Source organism: Pongo pygmaeus, chromosome 15, assembly GCF_028885625.2.
Source record: "Pongo pygmaeus isolate AG05252 chromosome 15, NHGRI_mPonPyg2-v2.0_pri, whole genome shotgun sequence".
Classification (NCBI taxonomy): domain Eukaryota; kingdom Metazoa; phylum Chordata; class Mammalia; order Primates; family Hominidae; genus Pongo; species Pongo pygmaeus.
Genome location: NC_072388.2, coordinates 101,486,759 through 101,503,105, shown reverse-complemented (window position 1 = coordinate 101,503,105; position 16,347 = coordinate 101,486,759). Strand labels below are relative to the sequence as shown.

General features: G+C 47.2%; 1 protein-coding gene across 2 annotated transcripts in view; it reads right to left on the bottom strand.

The window, feature by feature from the left end:
- TECPR2 (tectonin beta-propeller repeat containing 2) overlaps positions 1-16,347 on the bottom strand; it is a 141,444-nt gene that overhangs the window by 84,372 nt on the left and 40,725 nt on the right. For both annotated transcript variants that reach the window (XM_054449317.2, XM_063652074.1), the window contains exons 3-5: positions 12,121-12,249; positions 10,956-11,087; positions 6,221-6,378 (exon numbers count right to left, since the gene is read on the bottom strand). In XM_054449317.2, coding sequence (XP_054305292.2) covers positions 6,221-6,378; positions 10,956-11,087; positions 12,121-12,249 — 419 coding nt within the window. The remainder of the gene's footprint in view (positions 1-6,220; positions 6,379-10,955; positions 11,088-12,120; positions 12,250-16,347) is intronic.

Below are 16,347 nucleotides of genomic sequence, written 5' to 3'. Positions count from 1 at the left end.
AACTGCTGAGCAAGGTCCTGGGAGTGGCTGCCTCTAAAACTGCTGAATAGCTGGGCATGGTGGCTCATGCCTGTAATCCCAGCACTTTTGGAGGCTAAGGAGGGAGGACTGCTTGAGCCCAGGAGTTTGACAACAGCCTGGGTGACCTAGAGAGACACCATCTCTACAAATTAAAAAATTTAGCCAGGCATGGTGGTGCATGCCTGTAGTCCTAGTTACTTGGGAGGCTGAGGGAGGAGGATCGCCTGAACCCAGCTGTTCAAGGCTGCAGTGAGCTGTGATCACACCACTGCACCCCAGCCTTGGTGACAGAGCAAGACCCTGTCTCTAAAAAATAAAAAGAACGGAAATGTCTGATGAGTGGGTTGGTCAAAGGCAGTGAAGTTGTGAAGAACCATCTAGAGCCAGGTACAAATTGTCCTAAGCCCCCGACTCAGCCACCATCCACTTGCAGTGCGATTCTGCAGTACTTGCTGGTGCTTTCTGAATTTGACACTAAAGCTCCAACTTTTAAGGTCTAAGTATTGCAGGATTCTAAAATCATAAACAAATTAACATAATTTCTTAATTTCGGTAGAGATGATTTCCAAAAACCTCATTGATTACCTAAAAAAATTTTAATTCCCTTTATAGACCACGTTGATATGTAAGGAGTGTTTTCTGGCTAACAAATTCTAGCTATACAATAGTGTTTTTTGATTTTGTGCATAATGTATGGTACCACAGACCTGATATGCTGAAAGCTGACAGCACCCAAAATGGGAGCCTGAAAGTCTAAGCTGAGTGAGAAGAAGGATCCACAGAAGCCCTGCCAGAGATCTCAACAGCTAACACCCACTGGCCATCCAAACAGATGTGCTGGTGGCGGGGTTCCAGAACCGGCTCCTGGCTCTTACCCACATGCTGGCGCCACACCTACAGATTGCTGCATCTCCTTCTCCCTCCCCAGGGCAAAGTGCTACTGCCAGGGAGGGCTTCCCTGAGCACTAGACTCATAGGGGACACAGTAACAGGTCTGCAGAGGGCTCTGACATGTGAAACAATGCAACATAAATACACAGGACAGCAAACCCAAGGTTGCAGATGGCTAGGGCCTCTGAGGTTTTCTGGATGTAACACATGTTGTCCGGTCTGAAGAGGTTCACAGACTCGATGGGAAGAGAACCCCTCGTCTTCTACCTCTGAGCCTCCTGACCTGCCTGCACCTGCCCTGTGCTCAGTGCCCTGCCCTTCCTCTGGAAGACAGTCTGGCCCGGTTTCTGGTCAACCCTACACTGCTGCCCATGAGAGGGCCCAACTGAGGCCACCGCCTGCACTCTGTCCCACCAGCACTGTGTTCCCTCCACAGGCACCCGCGTCACACACCAATGTGCTGCCACACGGCCCCTCTCCCAAAACTCCCACCAGGCCACATGGTCCCTCTGGGCACCACCTATTTCTCTTTGTTCTCTTTTACAAAAACACTCCTCCTGAAAGCTCTCCATCCTTGCTGTCAACTCCTCTTTCAGCCCTTACAATCCCTTGGCCCTGCTGATGAGGAGGCTGTGCACAGCCTCCATGCTGCAGACTCAGGCCCGTCGAAGCTGCCTCAGCCCCTGGTCTCGCAGCAGCTGTTGTGTCCCTCCATATGGCCTCCGACTCCTCTGACCCCCCAACTCCTGTTCTCTCCTGATGCCGTTTCCTCTTCAGAACACAAGGCCTCCCCAAATCTCCTTAGGCGAGCTCCCGTCTGCATGCCAGTGGCTGCCGGCGCACAGCTCCCTGAGAGGCACACCCGCCACCCGCCTCCCACGCCAGCTCTCCGCTGCGGGGAGAGGACATGGCAGGGCCACAGCAGGCTGTTTCATCTCCTCCTTCTCCCCGTGCCTCCAGGATTCTCTGCATCAATCCACGGCATGTCCACTCACCCAGCTGCATAGACCACAGACCTAGGAATCATCTCCAACTCATTCCTCTCACACCTCAGAACCAACGTGGCAGCAAATCTGCCAGCTCTGCCTTGGAAGCAGTCCCACCACCAACCCCGCCCCATCCTGTCTTCTCCCACCTGGATCACCCAGAATCCTTGCTGGCCCTGCTGAGCTGCCACACCTGCCCCCTCCAGTATATTCCAAGCAGCAGCCAGAGTGACCTCCCTCGCTTGGCCATAGCCCTCTGTGACTGGCCACAGCACTGGACTGAAAGAGCCCCATGGGCAGGGCCCACAAAGCCGACGGGTGGGGGCTCCCCGCACCGTGCTCCACACAGCCAGCCTGGCTGCTCAGATCCTCGGTGTGCAGGGCCCTCTGCCTCCAGAGCCTCTCTCCAAGGTCTTCTCGCACTAGTTGCCTCTTTGCTTCAGGAATCAGCCCAGGCTACGTCCTCAGAGGAGCCTTCCCTGTCATCCTATTAAAGAGACACGTGTGTCTCCTGCTTCACCCTCTCTGGCTCTGCACCCTCTGACACGTTTCTCTGTTCACTACTCTGCACACAGCTCCCTGAGATTAGAGATCTGTTCTGCCTTGTTCACAGATATCCCCTGATGAGGACTACCTGGAGCAGGGCAGAGGCTTGGTGCAAAGCTCCAGCGCTGAATGAACAGACATTCCCTGCGTGGATTCATCCAATGTCAGGGTGCCAATGTCACCTGTATCTGGTGACCTCATTTTCCCCTCTGGTCAAGACTTCTTCCCTGGGCTCCAGACCAGTCCACAGAACTCTCTTCTGCAACTCCCATGCGGCCACCTGACAGGCCCGTCAAATCCCTTATGTCCACAGCAGAGGTCCTGATGTCCTGACCTCCGGCCCAGCCTTCCCCAGTCTCCAGTCTCCATCTCAGTCAATGGCTTCCCTGGACTCCCACGGCAGCCTCCCCGCGGCTCCCGTGGACTCCCGTGCCAGCCTCCCCGTGGCTCCCCTGGACTCCCGTGCCAGGCTCCCCTGGACTCCCATGCCAGCCTCCCCACGGCTCCCCTGGACTCCTGTGCCAGCCTCCCCAAGGCTCTCCTGGACTCCCATGCCAGGCTCCCCTGGACTCCCGTGCCAGCCTCCCCAAGGCTCCCCTGGATTCCCGTGCCAGCCTCCCCAAGGCCCCCCTGAACTCCCATGCCAGCCTCCCCACGGCTCCCTTGGACTCCCATGCCAGCCTCCCCGCAGCTCCCTTGGACTCCCGTGCCAGGCTCCCCTGGACTCCCGTGCCAGCCTCCCCATAGCTCCCTTGGACTCCCATGCCAGCCTCCCTGTGGCTCCCCTGGACTCCCGTGCCAGGCTCCCCTGGACTCCCGTGCTAGCTTCCCCACGGCTCCCCTGGACTCCCGTGACAGCCTCCCCATGGCTCCCCTGGACTCCTGCCATAGCCAGTGCCCTAGTCACTTCTGGCTTCTTGAACATCTAAGCTCTTGCCCAGTTGAGGTCTTGGCATATGCTGTTCCCTGAGCCTGGAATGCTCTTCCAGCAGCTCTTCCCAGGCTTCAGCTCAAAGATCACTGCCCTTGTAGAGGCCTTTCCTGACCATCCTATCCAAATGCAACATCCTGCCCCATGCCTAGCACTCCCTAATGCTTCACCCAGCCCGCTCCTTTACAGCATTGACAGCCTCTACTCTCCTCCTGCTGACCGACAGTCTCTCCCGTTGTGTTTGAGGGCAGAGGCCTTGTCTCCTTGCATGCCTCCTCACTTGCTGCCACGCCTCCACGTGTACATGTCTAGCTCCGCTCACTAAACAGTTGTGAGGGAAGCACTGCTTCCAGGGATAGACACACACAATAGTCTACAGCAGAAAGCAAGTCTTTAAGACACAGATGTTAAAAACATTTCCTTTTATTCTGTTAGCCCTCATTTCCCCAAGGCTCAATAAAATCTCTCTCCTTCTGAGAAGGGGACACATTTATTTGTTTCTGCATCCTAAAACAGTTTCTGGTGCAGAGCACGCTTTCAATCAATGTTCCCTAAAGACTTGACTGCACAGACGCACTAGGAGAGGTTTACGGAAACTGCCTGGGTCTCCACACAAGAGGATAAACGGCCAGTTTTGTTTTTTGTTTTTTTTGTTTTTGATTTTTTTGAGATGGAGTCTCGCTCTGTCACCCAGGCTGGAGTGCGGTGGTGCGATCTCAGCTCACTGCAACCTTTGTCTCCCCGGTTCAAGCGATTCTCCTGCCTCAGCCTCCTGAGTAGCTGGGATTACAGGCACCTGCTACCCTGCCCGGCAAACTTTTGTGTTTTTAGTAGAGAGGAGGTTTCACCATGTTGGCCAGGCTTTTCTTGAACTCCTGACCTCAAGTGACCTGCCCACCTTGGCCTCCCAAACTGTTGGGATTACAGGCGTGAGCCACTGTGTCCGGCCAAGGGCCAGGTTTTAAGAGACATTGTTGGGAATAGGACCCACATTTAAGGTAATTGGTTTTCAATGCCTCTCTCTACACCCTGCCTGCCTTCCAAGACAGTGCAGTAAAACATTGACAGACGAACCAGGATAAAATGCCAGAGGAGTAGGACACTGGCAGAGAGAGCAGCAGAACTAAGATCTGCAGGACCATAAATTCCACTGAGTTCTCCAGGGACCGAAAGGGAGACTGCAGATATAAAAAGGCCAGATTGTTGATGGGATTAAGAAGGTGTTCAGCAGGCCGGGTGCGGTGGCTCATGTCTGTAATCCCAGCACTTTGGGAGGCCGAGGCAAGCGGATCACCTGAGGTCGGGAGTTTGAGACCAGCCTGACCAACATGGTGAAACCCTGTCTCTACTAAAAATACAAAATTAGCCGGGTGTGGTGGCGCATGCCTGTAATCTCAGCTACTCAGGAGGCTGAGGCAGGAGAATTGCTTGAACCCAGGAGGTGGAGGTTGCAGTGAGCCGAGATCACGCCACTGCACTCCAGCCTGGGCAAGAAGAGCAAAACTCTGTCTCCAACAAAAAAGAAAAAGAAAAAAGAAGGTGTTCAGCATAGAAAATAGAAGTCAAAGGAGAGGTTTGAGAGTGTCTTTTAACAGCTGGAGGGCTGCCATGCAGAAAAGAGAATAAACTTGTGTGTTGCTGCAAAGCCCAGAACACAGAATAACGGATGGTGACTACGACCACAGAGGCTGGCTCCACCTACCTGCCTCACCCGACTCTCCAGGACGGCCTGTCACCAATGGCACCACCAGCCTCAGGGCCTCATCAACGCCTGCCAATCTCACCATGTTTCCCAGTCCCTGCTGTCACTCTCCACAGGGCCAGCCTCAAGCCCTCCCCACATGCCGTGACCATCAGCTGCCCTGTCCCTGATTCTACGCAGGCAAATAGTGCCCTTTCCTGGGAGACACAAGATGGGAACTCTTCCAGCTCCCATCGGCCAATCGACAATCCATGACTGTAGACTCATCAACGCATGATCTGTGCTAATGCCGCCCTCTGCTCCCCACCCCCACATTGGCCCCAGTCTACCTCCTCCTTGGCATAGGAGGGGTCAGCTCCACTGCTTTACCTACCCCTCCTCACCCCATCCCCACGCAAACTCGCTGCAGAGTCCTACAAGAGTGTTTTACATGCTAGGGTGGGATGATGAATTACAGGTTCCCCAGGTGTTCCAGTTGCCTTTTCCCACACGGCTGGTAAGGCTGGTGGACTTCTCACGGCCCTTCCTCCACATCACTGGTCAAAGGAGGAACGATCTCTCAACCTGGAACCCATGCCTTCAGGATGTCTTCCCTGACCCTTCAGCTGGACAAAAGTGTGTCTAAACTCACACAGCATCCTGTGTGATCCATAGCAGCTGACACAATGGTCAACAAGTGTTCTATCTGTGTTTCCATTTCCACAATGGAGGGCTCAGATCTGCCGTGTTTACCATGTCACTGCTGAGCCTGCCACAGTGCACAGGGGTGCATGGTAAACACGTGCTGAATAACGAGTGAAACCCATGACCCTGACCCCTCACAAGGGCTGTGTGAAGGAGGTGCCTACACAAGGAACAGATAGACCAGGCCACCCTTGAGGCTTCTCCAGGCCAACCGTGGCACCCTGAGAGGCAGAGTGGCTGTGCGTGCAGGCTCCTACAGCTCTGCGACAAGAACCACTCACTTTTCTTGTCTGCCTCTGGGAGGAGAAATCCTAGGCAGGCACAGGGCCCCACCAGGAACACCAGGCTTAGAGGCGCTATGGGTTTGTGTCCAGCAAACAGGACACCTAGGAAACCCTAAAGCACCTTCTACAACAAGGCCCAGCATTTAGGCCAAACTGGCAAACTTGTGAAACTTACCTTTTCCTTGGTTGTGTTCCAATTTGCCTTACAGACTTTTCTTCAGTGTAAAAGAGCAGACTTCTTTGCAGAGTAGAGACCAGCAGCACTTTCTGGCTATAATCCAGCTGCACAATGGAAGACGGCTCCTCCAGCACCAGCTGGGAGTTACAGAGCCCCTGGCAGAGAAAGTCCGGTTACACCTCACATCAGCGCCAGGCTAAAGAATGGACCTCCCTTAGGACAAGTCAGTGTCCTTCCTGCTAGCTGTGCTTAGGTCAGCTTGCACTTTACCTAACGCATGCTTTCACTCTCTGCAGATTCACTCTCAACCCACCATAGCAAGATTATCTGACGGATGGGAAAAGAGTCCATACTAACATCTCCCTCATGCTGCATCCAGTTTGACAGGAAACATTTTAAAATCTGCATAATTTTAAAAAACATGTCCTCAGTAGATACATTCTTTACTATGCACCATAGCAGGCTCAGGGATAATGCAGTAAACATGCAGAGATTTCAAAGAAGAATCCATAAAGATCTAAACAGAAATCTGTTGCACTGTGTGTATTGCTTATTCTATTATAAAACAATGGAATGGAAACCTCTATAAAATTATGCGACAATAATCAGCTCTGTAAGTTCATATTATAGTCTCCCCTCACAAAGCGTTCAAAGCAGCTTTGAGGACATTATATCCTTGCCAACTGAAAGGGTAATAGAAAACAGGAGGTTAGAAGAAATTAAATGATATTAAATATATAAAATGCTATTAACTTAAAATGATATTTTACAAGACCAGCCTGGGCAACATTGTGAGATCGTGTCTCTACAAAAAAATTTTTTTTTATTAGCCAGGCATGTTGGCACGTGCCTGTGGTCCCCGCTACTTGGGAGGCTGAGACAGAAGGATCATTTGAGCCCAGGAGTTCAGGTTACAGTGAGTTGTGATCACACCACTGCACTCTAGTCCAGGTAGCAGAGTGAGACTCTGTCTTTAAAAAAGAAAAAAAAACATATTTTATATATAAACACAAAATAAAATTCTAGAAGGCATATGACTGGTAACACAAAGCATATTTCATTGTATAAAAAATCTGATTCTATAAGTTACTCTTACAGAAAAGTGTCGTCAGGCCCGGTGCAGTGGCTCACACTTGTAATCCTTATATTTTGGTAGGCTGAGGTGGGTGGATCATTTGAGGTCAGGAGATGGAGACCAGCCTGGCCAACATGGTGAAACCTCGTCTCTACTAAAAATACAAAATTTAGCTGGGCGAGGTGGTGCATGCCTATAATCCCAGCTACTTGGGAGGCTGAGGCAGGAAGAATCACTTGAACCCAGAGGCAAGGGTTGCAGTGAGCCAAGATCGTGCCACTGCACTCCAGCCTGGGCAACAGAGAGAGACTCTGTCTCAAAAAAAAAAAAAATATATATATATATATTATATATATGAAATATACGTATATTTCATATATATGAAATCCAATATATATATGAAAAGTTCCATCAATTATTTCAGAAATACTGCTGTAACATCACTGACATTTTGTGAGGGAAGCAGGGGGCAGTGATCGGATTTGTTGGTAAAACTTACAGTAAATTTCGTCCTTTTTTGGGTATACAATTCTATGAATTTTGACAAATTTATAGTCATGTAACCAACACCAAAATCAAGATAAAGAAATTTCCATTACATGAAAATGTCGCAAACTTTTTTTTTTATACAGGTTCTGGCTCTTGGCCTAGGCTGGAGTGCAGTGGTGCAATCTCAGCTCACTGCAATCTCCACCTCCAAGGCTCAAGTGATCCTCCAACCTCAGCCTCCAGAGTAGCTGAGATTACAGGTGTGCATCACCATACCTGGCTAATTTTTATATGTTTTTTGGTAGAAATGGGGTTTTGCCATGTTGCCCAGACTGGTCTCAAACTCCTGGGCTCAAGTGATCATCCTGCCTTGGCCTCCCAAAGTGCTGGGATTATGGGTGTGAGCCACCACACCTGGCCAGAGGATAGGTACTTTTGTATTCTCCCTTCTGCTGCACACTGAAATACACTCAGTGGTTCTCTCAAGGAAAGCACTTGTGCAACTGTTGCAGCTATGAGCTGAGCCAGCTGCTTTTTTCACAAAACACCATTTTTATTTGAAATGCCGTAATTATTCAAATTTGGGTATTTAGCAGACATTTTCTCAAAAAGAAAAAAAAAAGCCTGTCACTTCAAGGAAAACAAGTAATGGTATTTGTTGCTCTCACACAAAGATTAGCAATCTGAAAACTTGTATCTGTCCCTGTGAACTTGACATGATTCCTTATAGCTAGACTTTCTCAATTACAATGATGTGGATGTTAACGAAGGTATTTTGTTGATATTGTATCAGAAAATTTATCAGCTGGCACGGTGGCTCAAACCTGTAATCCAAGAACTTTGGAAGACTGTGGTGAGCAAATTGCTTGAGCCCAGATGTTCAAGACCAGCCTGTGCAACACGGCGAAGCCCTGGCTCTATAAAAATACAAAAAATCAGCTGGGCATGGTGGCGTGCACCTGTAGTCCCAGCTACTTGGGAGGCCGAGGTGGGAGAATCACCTGAACCTGGGAGGTCAAAGCTGCAGTGAGCCATGATTGCACCACTGTACATCAGCTTGGGTGAGAGGAGTAAGACCATGTCTCAAAAAAAAAAAAAAAAAAAAAAAGAAAAAACAAAGTGTCAACATTTGGAAGATCTGCATCACTCTGTGAACAGTATTTTCTAAGTGACCAATACATAATGTTACAAAATCCAACATGCGTAAAGTAGATTTTAATGTAACAGAGTAGGAAAAATTCATCCATGTGGTTTCAGATTCCACATATTTACTAACCTTTAAAGAAACTACCATTTGTCATTTGTCACCGTAACCCTTAAAGCAACTACCGTTTGCTTTATGAGGTAGTCATATGACGATATTATTAAAGAATGTCCACAATTATCTGAAAAGGCTATCAAAATACTCCTCCCATTTCCAACTACATGTCTGTGTAAGGCCAGTTTTTCTTTATATATTTCAATCAAAACAATGTATGGCAACAGATTGAATGCAGAATCCAGCCATCTTCTATTAAGCCAGATAATAAAGAGATTTGTAAAAATATAGATCAATGCCACTCACTCTTCTCACCTGTTTTGAAAATAGAGCTATAGAGATATTTTCACAAAATATGTCACTTATGTTCAGATGTTATGGATTTATTATTTCAAAGTAAAATATTTTTAAATTTCGGCTGGGCGCACTGGCTCACGCCTGTAATCCCAGCACTTTGGGAGGCTGAGGTGGGAGGAGCACAAGGTCAGGAGATTGAAACCATCCTGGCTAAAACAGTGAAACACTGTCTCTACAAAAAATACAAAAAAGTAGTCAGGCGTGGTGGCGGGTGCCTGTAGTCCCAGCTACTCGGGAGGCTGAGGCATGAGAATCCCTTGAACCCGGGAGGCAGAGGTTGCAGTGAGCGGAGATCGTGCCACTGCATTCCAGCCTGGGCAACAGAGCGAGACTCCATCTCAAAAAATATATATTTTTTTAAATTTCTCAGTTTTAACTTCTAACATGGTGTACTCAGTAGAGATAACCCATATGAACAAAAATGCTTTGGGGTCCTCTTTCTAAGAGTGTAAAGGGATCCTGTGACTACAAAGCTTGAGAACTACTACTAGAGAATATTTGTACTAGGTCAGTCTTGGATCACAGGGACCGAAAGTCATGCAGCTAATAATTGCTGAATTCTTGGCCGGGCGTAGTGGCTCACGCCTGTAATCCCAGCACTTTGGAAGGCCGAGGCGGGCAGATCACCTGAGGTCAGGAGTTCAAGACCAGCCTGACCAACATGGTGAAACTCCGTCTCTACAAAAATACACAAATTAGTCGGGCATGATGGCAGGTCCCTGTAATCCCAGCTATTTGCGAGGCTGAGGTGGCAGAATCGCTTGAACCTGGGAGGTGGAGGTTGTAACAAGCTGAGATCGCACCACTGCACTCCAGCCTGGGCGACAAGAGTGAGACTCTGTCTCAAAAAAAAAAAAAAAAAAATTGCTGAATTCCTATAGTGCTCTAGGAATGAAGGCTACAAATAAGAAAAAGAAAGGACTGTGCCACCAAGGAGTTCAGTTTGGTTGCAGACACATGACAAAACAAATAAAACCCAGCAGATCATCAAGCCACATGTGCAGTGGAAAAGGCACGGGCGTCGAAGCAGAAGCGCAGTTTGAAAGCAAGCTCTGTGAGGTGCAAGCCTGCACCCCTGGACTAGTTCCTGGATCTCTTGGCACTCCACTTTCTTCATCTTCACCATACTGCCAGCTAACCTTCTCCTCTGCCACTTCCTGTCACATGAGGTCATCTCACACAGGCCAGGTGGCTGGCAGAAAGTCCTCCATCCATTGAAATCACTGACTTCTCCACAGTTAGGATTCAGAAGTGCTTGGCATCACTCCTACTAACCTTTCAAGGAAGTACGAATAATAATAGCTTCTTTTCCAAGTAGAAGTAATACACAACAGTGGAATGAAAAAAGTGAATGTTCCAGTAGGCCAACTCCTTAGTCACAGAAGTGGAAGCTTATAAAACATAAGTCTATAAAAGTAAATGTTACAAATAACAATTGAGATTATAAAGGGATGATGATCAAGAATACAAGCTGACTAAAAATACAATTATAAATATAGTTTTTCCAAATATAAGAAGGTAAGAGCCAACAGTATTTCTGAAAATAATTTTACCTGGTCTAGATCCAGAGAAGAATAAACAATTTTGCCTTTGTCATCTCCAGAGAACAATTTCATTCCATTGGGGCTCCAAGCCAGAGCTGTAATGCTATTTTTGTGAATACCAGTGACATCAAATCTCCGAAGCTATGAACAAGAGATAAAAATATACACAAGAAAAAGAAAAGGATAAATGCTGTGAGCTGGGGCTACATGGAAAAGGTATACAATCACTCCTAGTTAGGGAAGAGCTGATTTTCCCAATCTCGTTTTCCAAGCAGAACCCTGCACAAAGTTCCATCTGTCTAGTCACCTTCAAAACCCACAGAGAGCATACCTTGAGAATATTAAGCAAAAATGAAATGACCCATATGTACTTTATGCCAAGTGTCCAACCCAGCACAAAAATGTTCTCCAATTATAAACAGCACAGTGTTAAGCTTCTCTGAGCATTTTTTTTTTTTTTTTTTTGAGACAGAGTCTCGCTCCATTAGGCTGGAGTGCAGTAGCGTGGTGCAATCTCAGCTCACTGCGACCTCTGCCTCCCGGGTTCAAGTGATTCTCCTGCCTCAGCCTCCCGAGTAGCCGGGACTACAGGCACGCACCACCACGCCCAACTAATTTTTGTATTTTTTTTTCTTTTTTTTTTTTAGATGGAGTCTCGCTCTGTCGCCCAGGCTGGAGTGCAGTGGCGTGATCTCCGCTCACTGCAAGCTCCATCTCCCGGGTTCATGCCATTCTCCTGCCTCAGCCTCTCGAGTAGCTGGGACTACAGGCGCCCGCCACCACACCCGGCTAATTTTTTGTATTTTTTAGTAGAGACGGAGTTTCACTGTGTTAGTCAGGATGGTCTCGATCTCCTGACCTCGTGATCCGCCTGCCTCGGCCTCCCAAAGTGCTGGGATTACAGGCATGAGCCACTGCGCCCGGCCAAATTTTGTATTTTTAGTAGAGACGGGGTTTCACCATGTTGGCCAGGATGGTCTTGATCTCTTGACCTTGTGATCAGCCCGCCTTGGCCTTCCAAAGTACTGGGATTACAGGCATGAGCCCGGGCAGAGAAAGTCGTGCCCGGCTTTCTCTGAGCATAAACTTTCTAAGCAGATGAGGATTTCTCATTTTAAAAATCCATGAGGAATTTGCCAAAAAGTTAACACGTGTTAAGATCATGAGTACTCACCTGTTTATTTCTCCCGGGCAATGAAGATACAAGTTGAAAAACTGCAACCCTGCCAGAGGCTGTGCCTGCTGCCACCAGGTCATCAAAGCAGCTCAGCAGCTTCACCACAGTGATAGATTCCGTTTTCCCCTGGGGAAACGTTGAAAACAAATGAATCTGTAACTATGCAGGCTTTGAAAATGTAAAACAAGGAGGACATTACTAAAGGAGTGAAAAACTTCATCAGGCTGCAGTCCATACATACTCTTGATTGAAAAAGTATACAAGTCAGAAATTACATCTGTTGAAAAAACAAAAACAAAAACAGGGCTGGGCGTGGTGGATCACACCTGTAATCCCAGCACTTTGGGAGGCCAAGGCAAGCAGATCACCTGAGGTCAGGAGTTCGAGACCAGCCTGGCCAACACGGCGAAACCCTGTCTCTACTAAAAACACAAAAATTAGCTGGGCGTGGTGGCAGGTGCCTGTAATTCCAGCTATTTGGGAGGCTGAGGCAGGAAGAATCACTTGAACCCAGGAGGCAGAGGTTGCAGTGAGCCGAGATTGTGCCATTGCATCCAGCCTGAGCGACAGAGCAAGACTGTCTCAAAAAACAAGAAACAACAACAAAAACAAAAAACAAATATACCTAGGCAGGAGGGCAGTGGTGCAATCATAGGTCACTGGAGCTTCAACCTCCCAGGCTCAAGCGATCCTCCCACCTCAGCCTCCCAAGTAGCTGGGACTACAGACGTGTGCCCCACACCCAGCTAATTTTAAATTTTTTTTGTAGAGACAAGGTCTCACTATATTGCCCAGGCTGATCTCAATCTCCTGGGCACAAGGGATCTTCCTGACTGGGCCTCGCAAAGTGCTGGGAGTACAGACGTGAGCCACTGCACCCTGCCCTCATCCCCCAATTTTAATTTTTTTTTGAGATGGAATCTCACTCTATCACCAGGCTGGAGTGCAGTGGTGCCATCTTGGCTCACTGCAACCTCCACCTCCTGGGTTCAAGCGATTCTCCTGTCTCAGCCTACTGAATAGCTGGGAACACAGGCGCCTGCCACCACGCCCCGCTTTTTTTGTATTTTTAGTAGAGACGGGGTTTCACTGTGTTAGGCAGGATGGTCTCGATCTCCTGACCTCGTGACCTGCCCGCCTTGGCCTCCCAAAGTGCTGGGATTACAGGTGTGGGCCACCATGCCCAGCCCTCATCCCCCAATTTTTTAATGTTAAAATACACATAACATAAAATTACCAGTATCCCTTTTTAAAGCATACATTTCAGTGGTATTCAATACATTCATAATGCTCTGCAATCATCACCATTATCCATCTCCACGACTATTCAATCTTGTAAAAGTGAAACTCTATTAAACAATAATTCCCCATTCATCCCTCCCCCCAGCCCCTGGCAACTACCATTCTACTTTCTGTCTTTATGATTTTGACTACTCTTTTTTTTTTTTTTTAATCTCCTCAGATTCCTTTTACCGTGATTTTGAATACTCTAAATACCTCATACAAATGGAACCATACAGTATTTGTCTTTTTTCTGACTGGCTTATCTCCTTAACACAGTATCTTCAAGGTTCATCCGTGTTATAGCACATACCAGAACTCCTTCCTTTTTAAGGCTTAAGTCATATTCTCTTGTATGTACATACTACATTTTGTTTATCCATTCACCCGTTGATGGACGCACATGGGTTGCTTCCCCATTTTAACTACTGTGAATAAGGCTCCTATGAATATGAGTGTACAAACATCTCTTTGAGATACTGCTTTCAATTATTTTGGGTACATACCCTACTCAGGACTGAATTTTGGTATCATATGGTAATTCTATTTTTAATTTTTTGAGCAACCACCATACTGTTTTCTAGTAGTGGCTGCGTCATCTCATTCCTATGAACAATGCACCAGGGTTCCGATTTCTCACATCCTTACCAACCCTTGTTATTTCTTTTTTTTTTTGACAGTAGCCATCCTAATGGGTGTGGGGTATAGTTTTGACGTGCATGCCCTAATAATTAGTGATGGTCATTTTTCATGTGCTTATTGGCCATTTGTTTACCTTCTCTGGGGAAACATCTATTCAATCCTTTGCCCATTTTTGAATTGGGTTTTTTCATTGTTGAGTTTTTTGCCTGTTTGTTTGTTTTTGAGATGGAGCCTCGCTCTATTGCCCAGGCTGGAGGGCAATGGTGCAACCTTGGCTCACTGCAACCTCCACCTCCCAGGTTCAAGCGATTCTCGTGCCTCAGCCTCCCAAGTAGCTGGGATTACAGGCGTGTGCCATCATGCCTGGCTAATTTTTGTATTTTTAGTAGAGACGGGGTTTCACCATGTTGCCCAGGCTGGTCTTGAACTCCTGACCTCAAGTGATCCGCCCGACTCGGCCTCCCAAAGTGCTGGGATTACAGGCATAAGCCACCATGCCTGGCCTCATTGTTGAGTTTTAAGAGTTCCCTATATATCCTGAATATTAATCCCTTAACAGATATGTGATTTCCAAATATTTTCTCCCATTCGGTGGGCTGCCTTTTTACTCTGTTGATAGTGTTTTTGATGTACAAAAATGTTTAAATTTTCACGAAGTACAATTTGTCTATTTTTCCATGTTGCTTATGCCTTTGATGTTATATCCAATGAATCACTGTCAAATCCAATGTTGTGAAGCTTTTGTTCTATGTTTTCTTCTAAAAGTTTCATAGTTTTAGTTCTTACATTTAGGTCTTTAACCCATTTTGAGTTTTTTTTTTTTTCTTTTTTTTAAGACAGGGTCCCCCTCTCTTGCCCAGGCTGGAGTACAGTGACACAATGTTGGCTCACTGCAACCTCCACCTCCCGGGTTCAAGTGATTCTCATGCCTCAGCCTCCAGAGTAGCTGGTGATGCAGAGTACAGTCATGCATCACCACACCTGGCTAATTTTTTATATTTTCAGTAGAGACAGAGTTTCCCCATGTTGGTCAGGCTAGTCTCAAACTCCTGGCCTCAAGTGATCTGCCTGCCTCAGCCTCCCAAGTGCCAGGATTACAGGTGTGAGCCACCAGGCCCCAGCCATTTTGAGTTAATTTTTGAATGTAGTATTAGGTAAGGGTCCAACTTCATTCTTTTGCATGTAAATATCCAGTTTCCCCTATACCACTTGTTGAAAAGACTGTCCTTTCCCTGTGGAACAATCTTCATGTCCTTATCAAAAATCACTTGACTGGGCCAGGTACAGTGGCTCACACCTGTAATCCCAGCACTTTGGGAGGCTGATGCAGGCGAATCACTTGAGGTCAGGAGTTCAAGACCAGCCTGGCTAACACGAAATCCTGTCTCTACTAAAAATACACAAATTAGCCAGGTGTGGTGCCACACGCCTGTAGTCCCAGCTACTCGGGAGGCTGAGGCAGGAGCATCACTTGAACCTAGGAGGCAGAGGTTGCAGTGAGCCGAGATCACGCCATTGCGCTGCAGCCTGGGCAACAGAGTGAGTCCGTTTCAGAAAAAAAAAAAAAAAAAAATTTCATTTGACTATATAAGAGGGTTTATTTCTGGGCTATTGATTTCATCGGTCTCTACGTCTATTTTTATGTATCACACTGTTTTCGTCTTTTTCTTCTTATTTCTTCATACCACAGCCAAGTCCAATACACTGTTTTAATGACTGCATTTTTGCAGTTAAGTTTTAAGTTCAGGAAGTATGAGATCTCCAACTTTGTTCTTTTTCAGGTTTGTTGGGGCTTTTCAGGGTCTCCTGAGATCCTGTATGAATTTTAGAATAAATTTTTATATTCTAAAACTCCCAAGCCAAAAAACGGCCTTGGGAGTTTGATAGAAATTGTATTGAATTAACTTATAAATTACTTTGGGTGGTATGGACAGCTTAACAATATTAAGTCAGGCTAGTCGGGGTGGCTCATGCCTGTAATCTCACAATTTTGGGAGGCCAAGGCAGGAGGATCACTTGAGCCCAGGAGTTCAAGACCAGCCTGAGCAACATAGTGAGACCCCATCTCTACAAAAAATTAAAAAAAAAAAAAAAAAGCCAGGCATAGTTGTGCATGCCTGTAGTCCTAGCTACTTGCGAGTCTGAGGTGGGAGGATCACTTGAGCCTAGGAGATTGAGGCTGCAGTGAGCTGTGATTGTGCCAACGCACTCCAGCTTAGGTGACAGAGCAAGACCCTGTCTCCAAAAAACAAACACACAATATTAAGTCTTCCAATTTCTCAACATATAATGTGTTTCTAT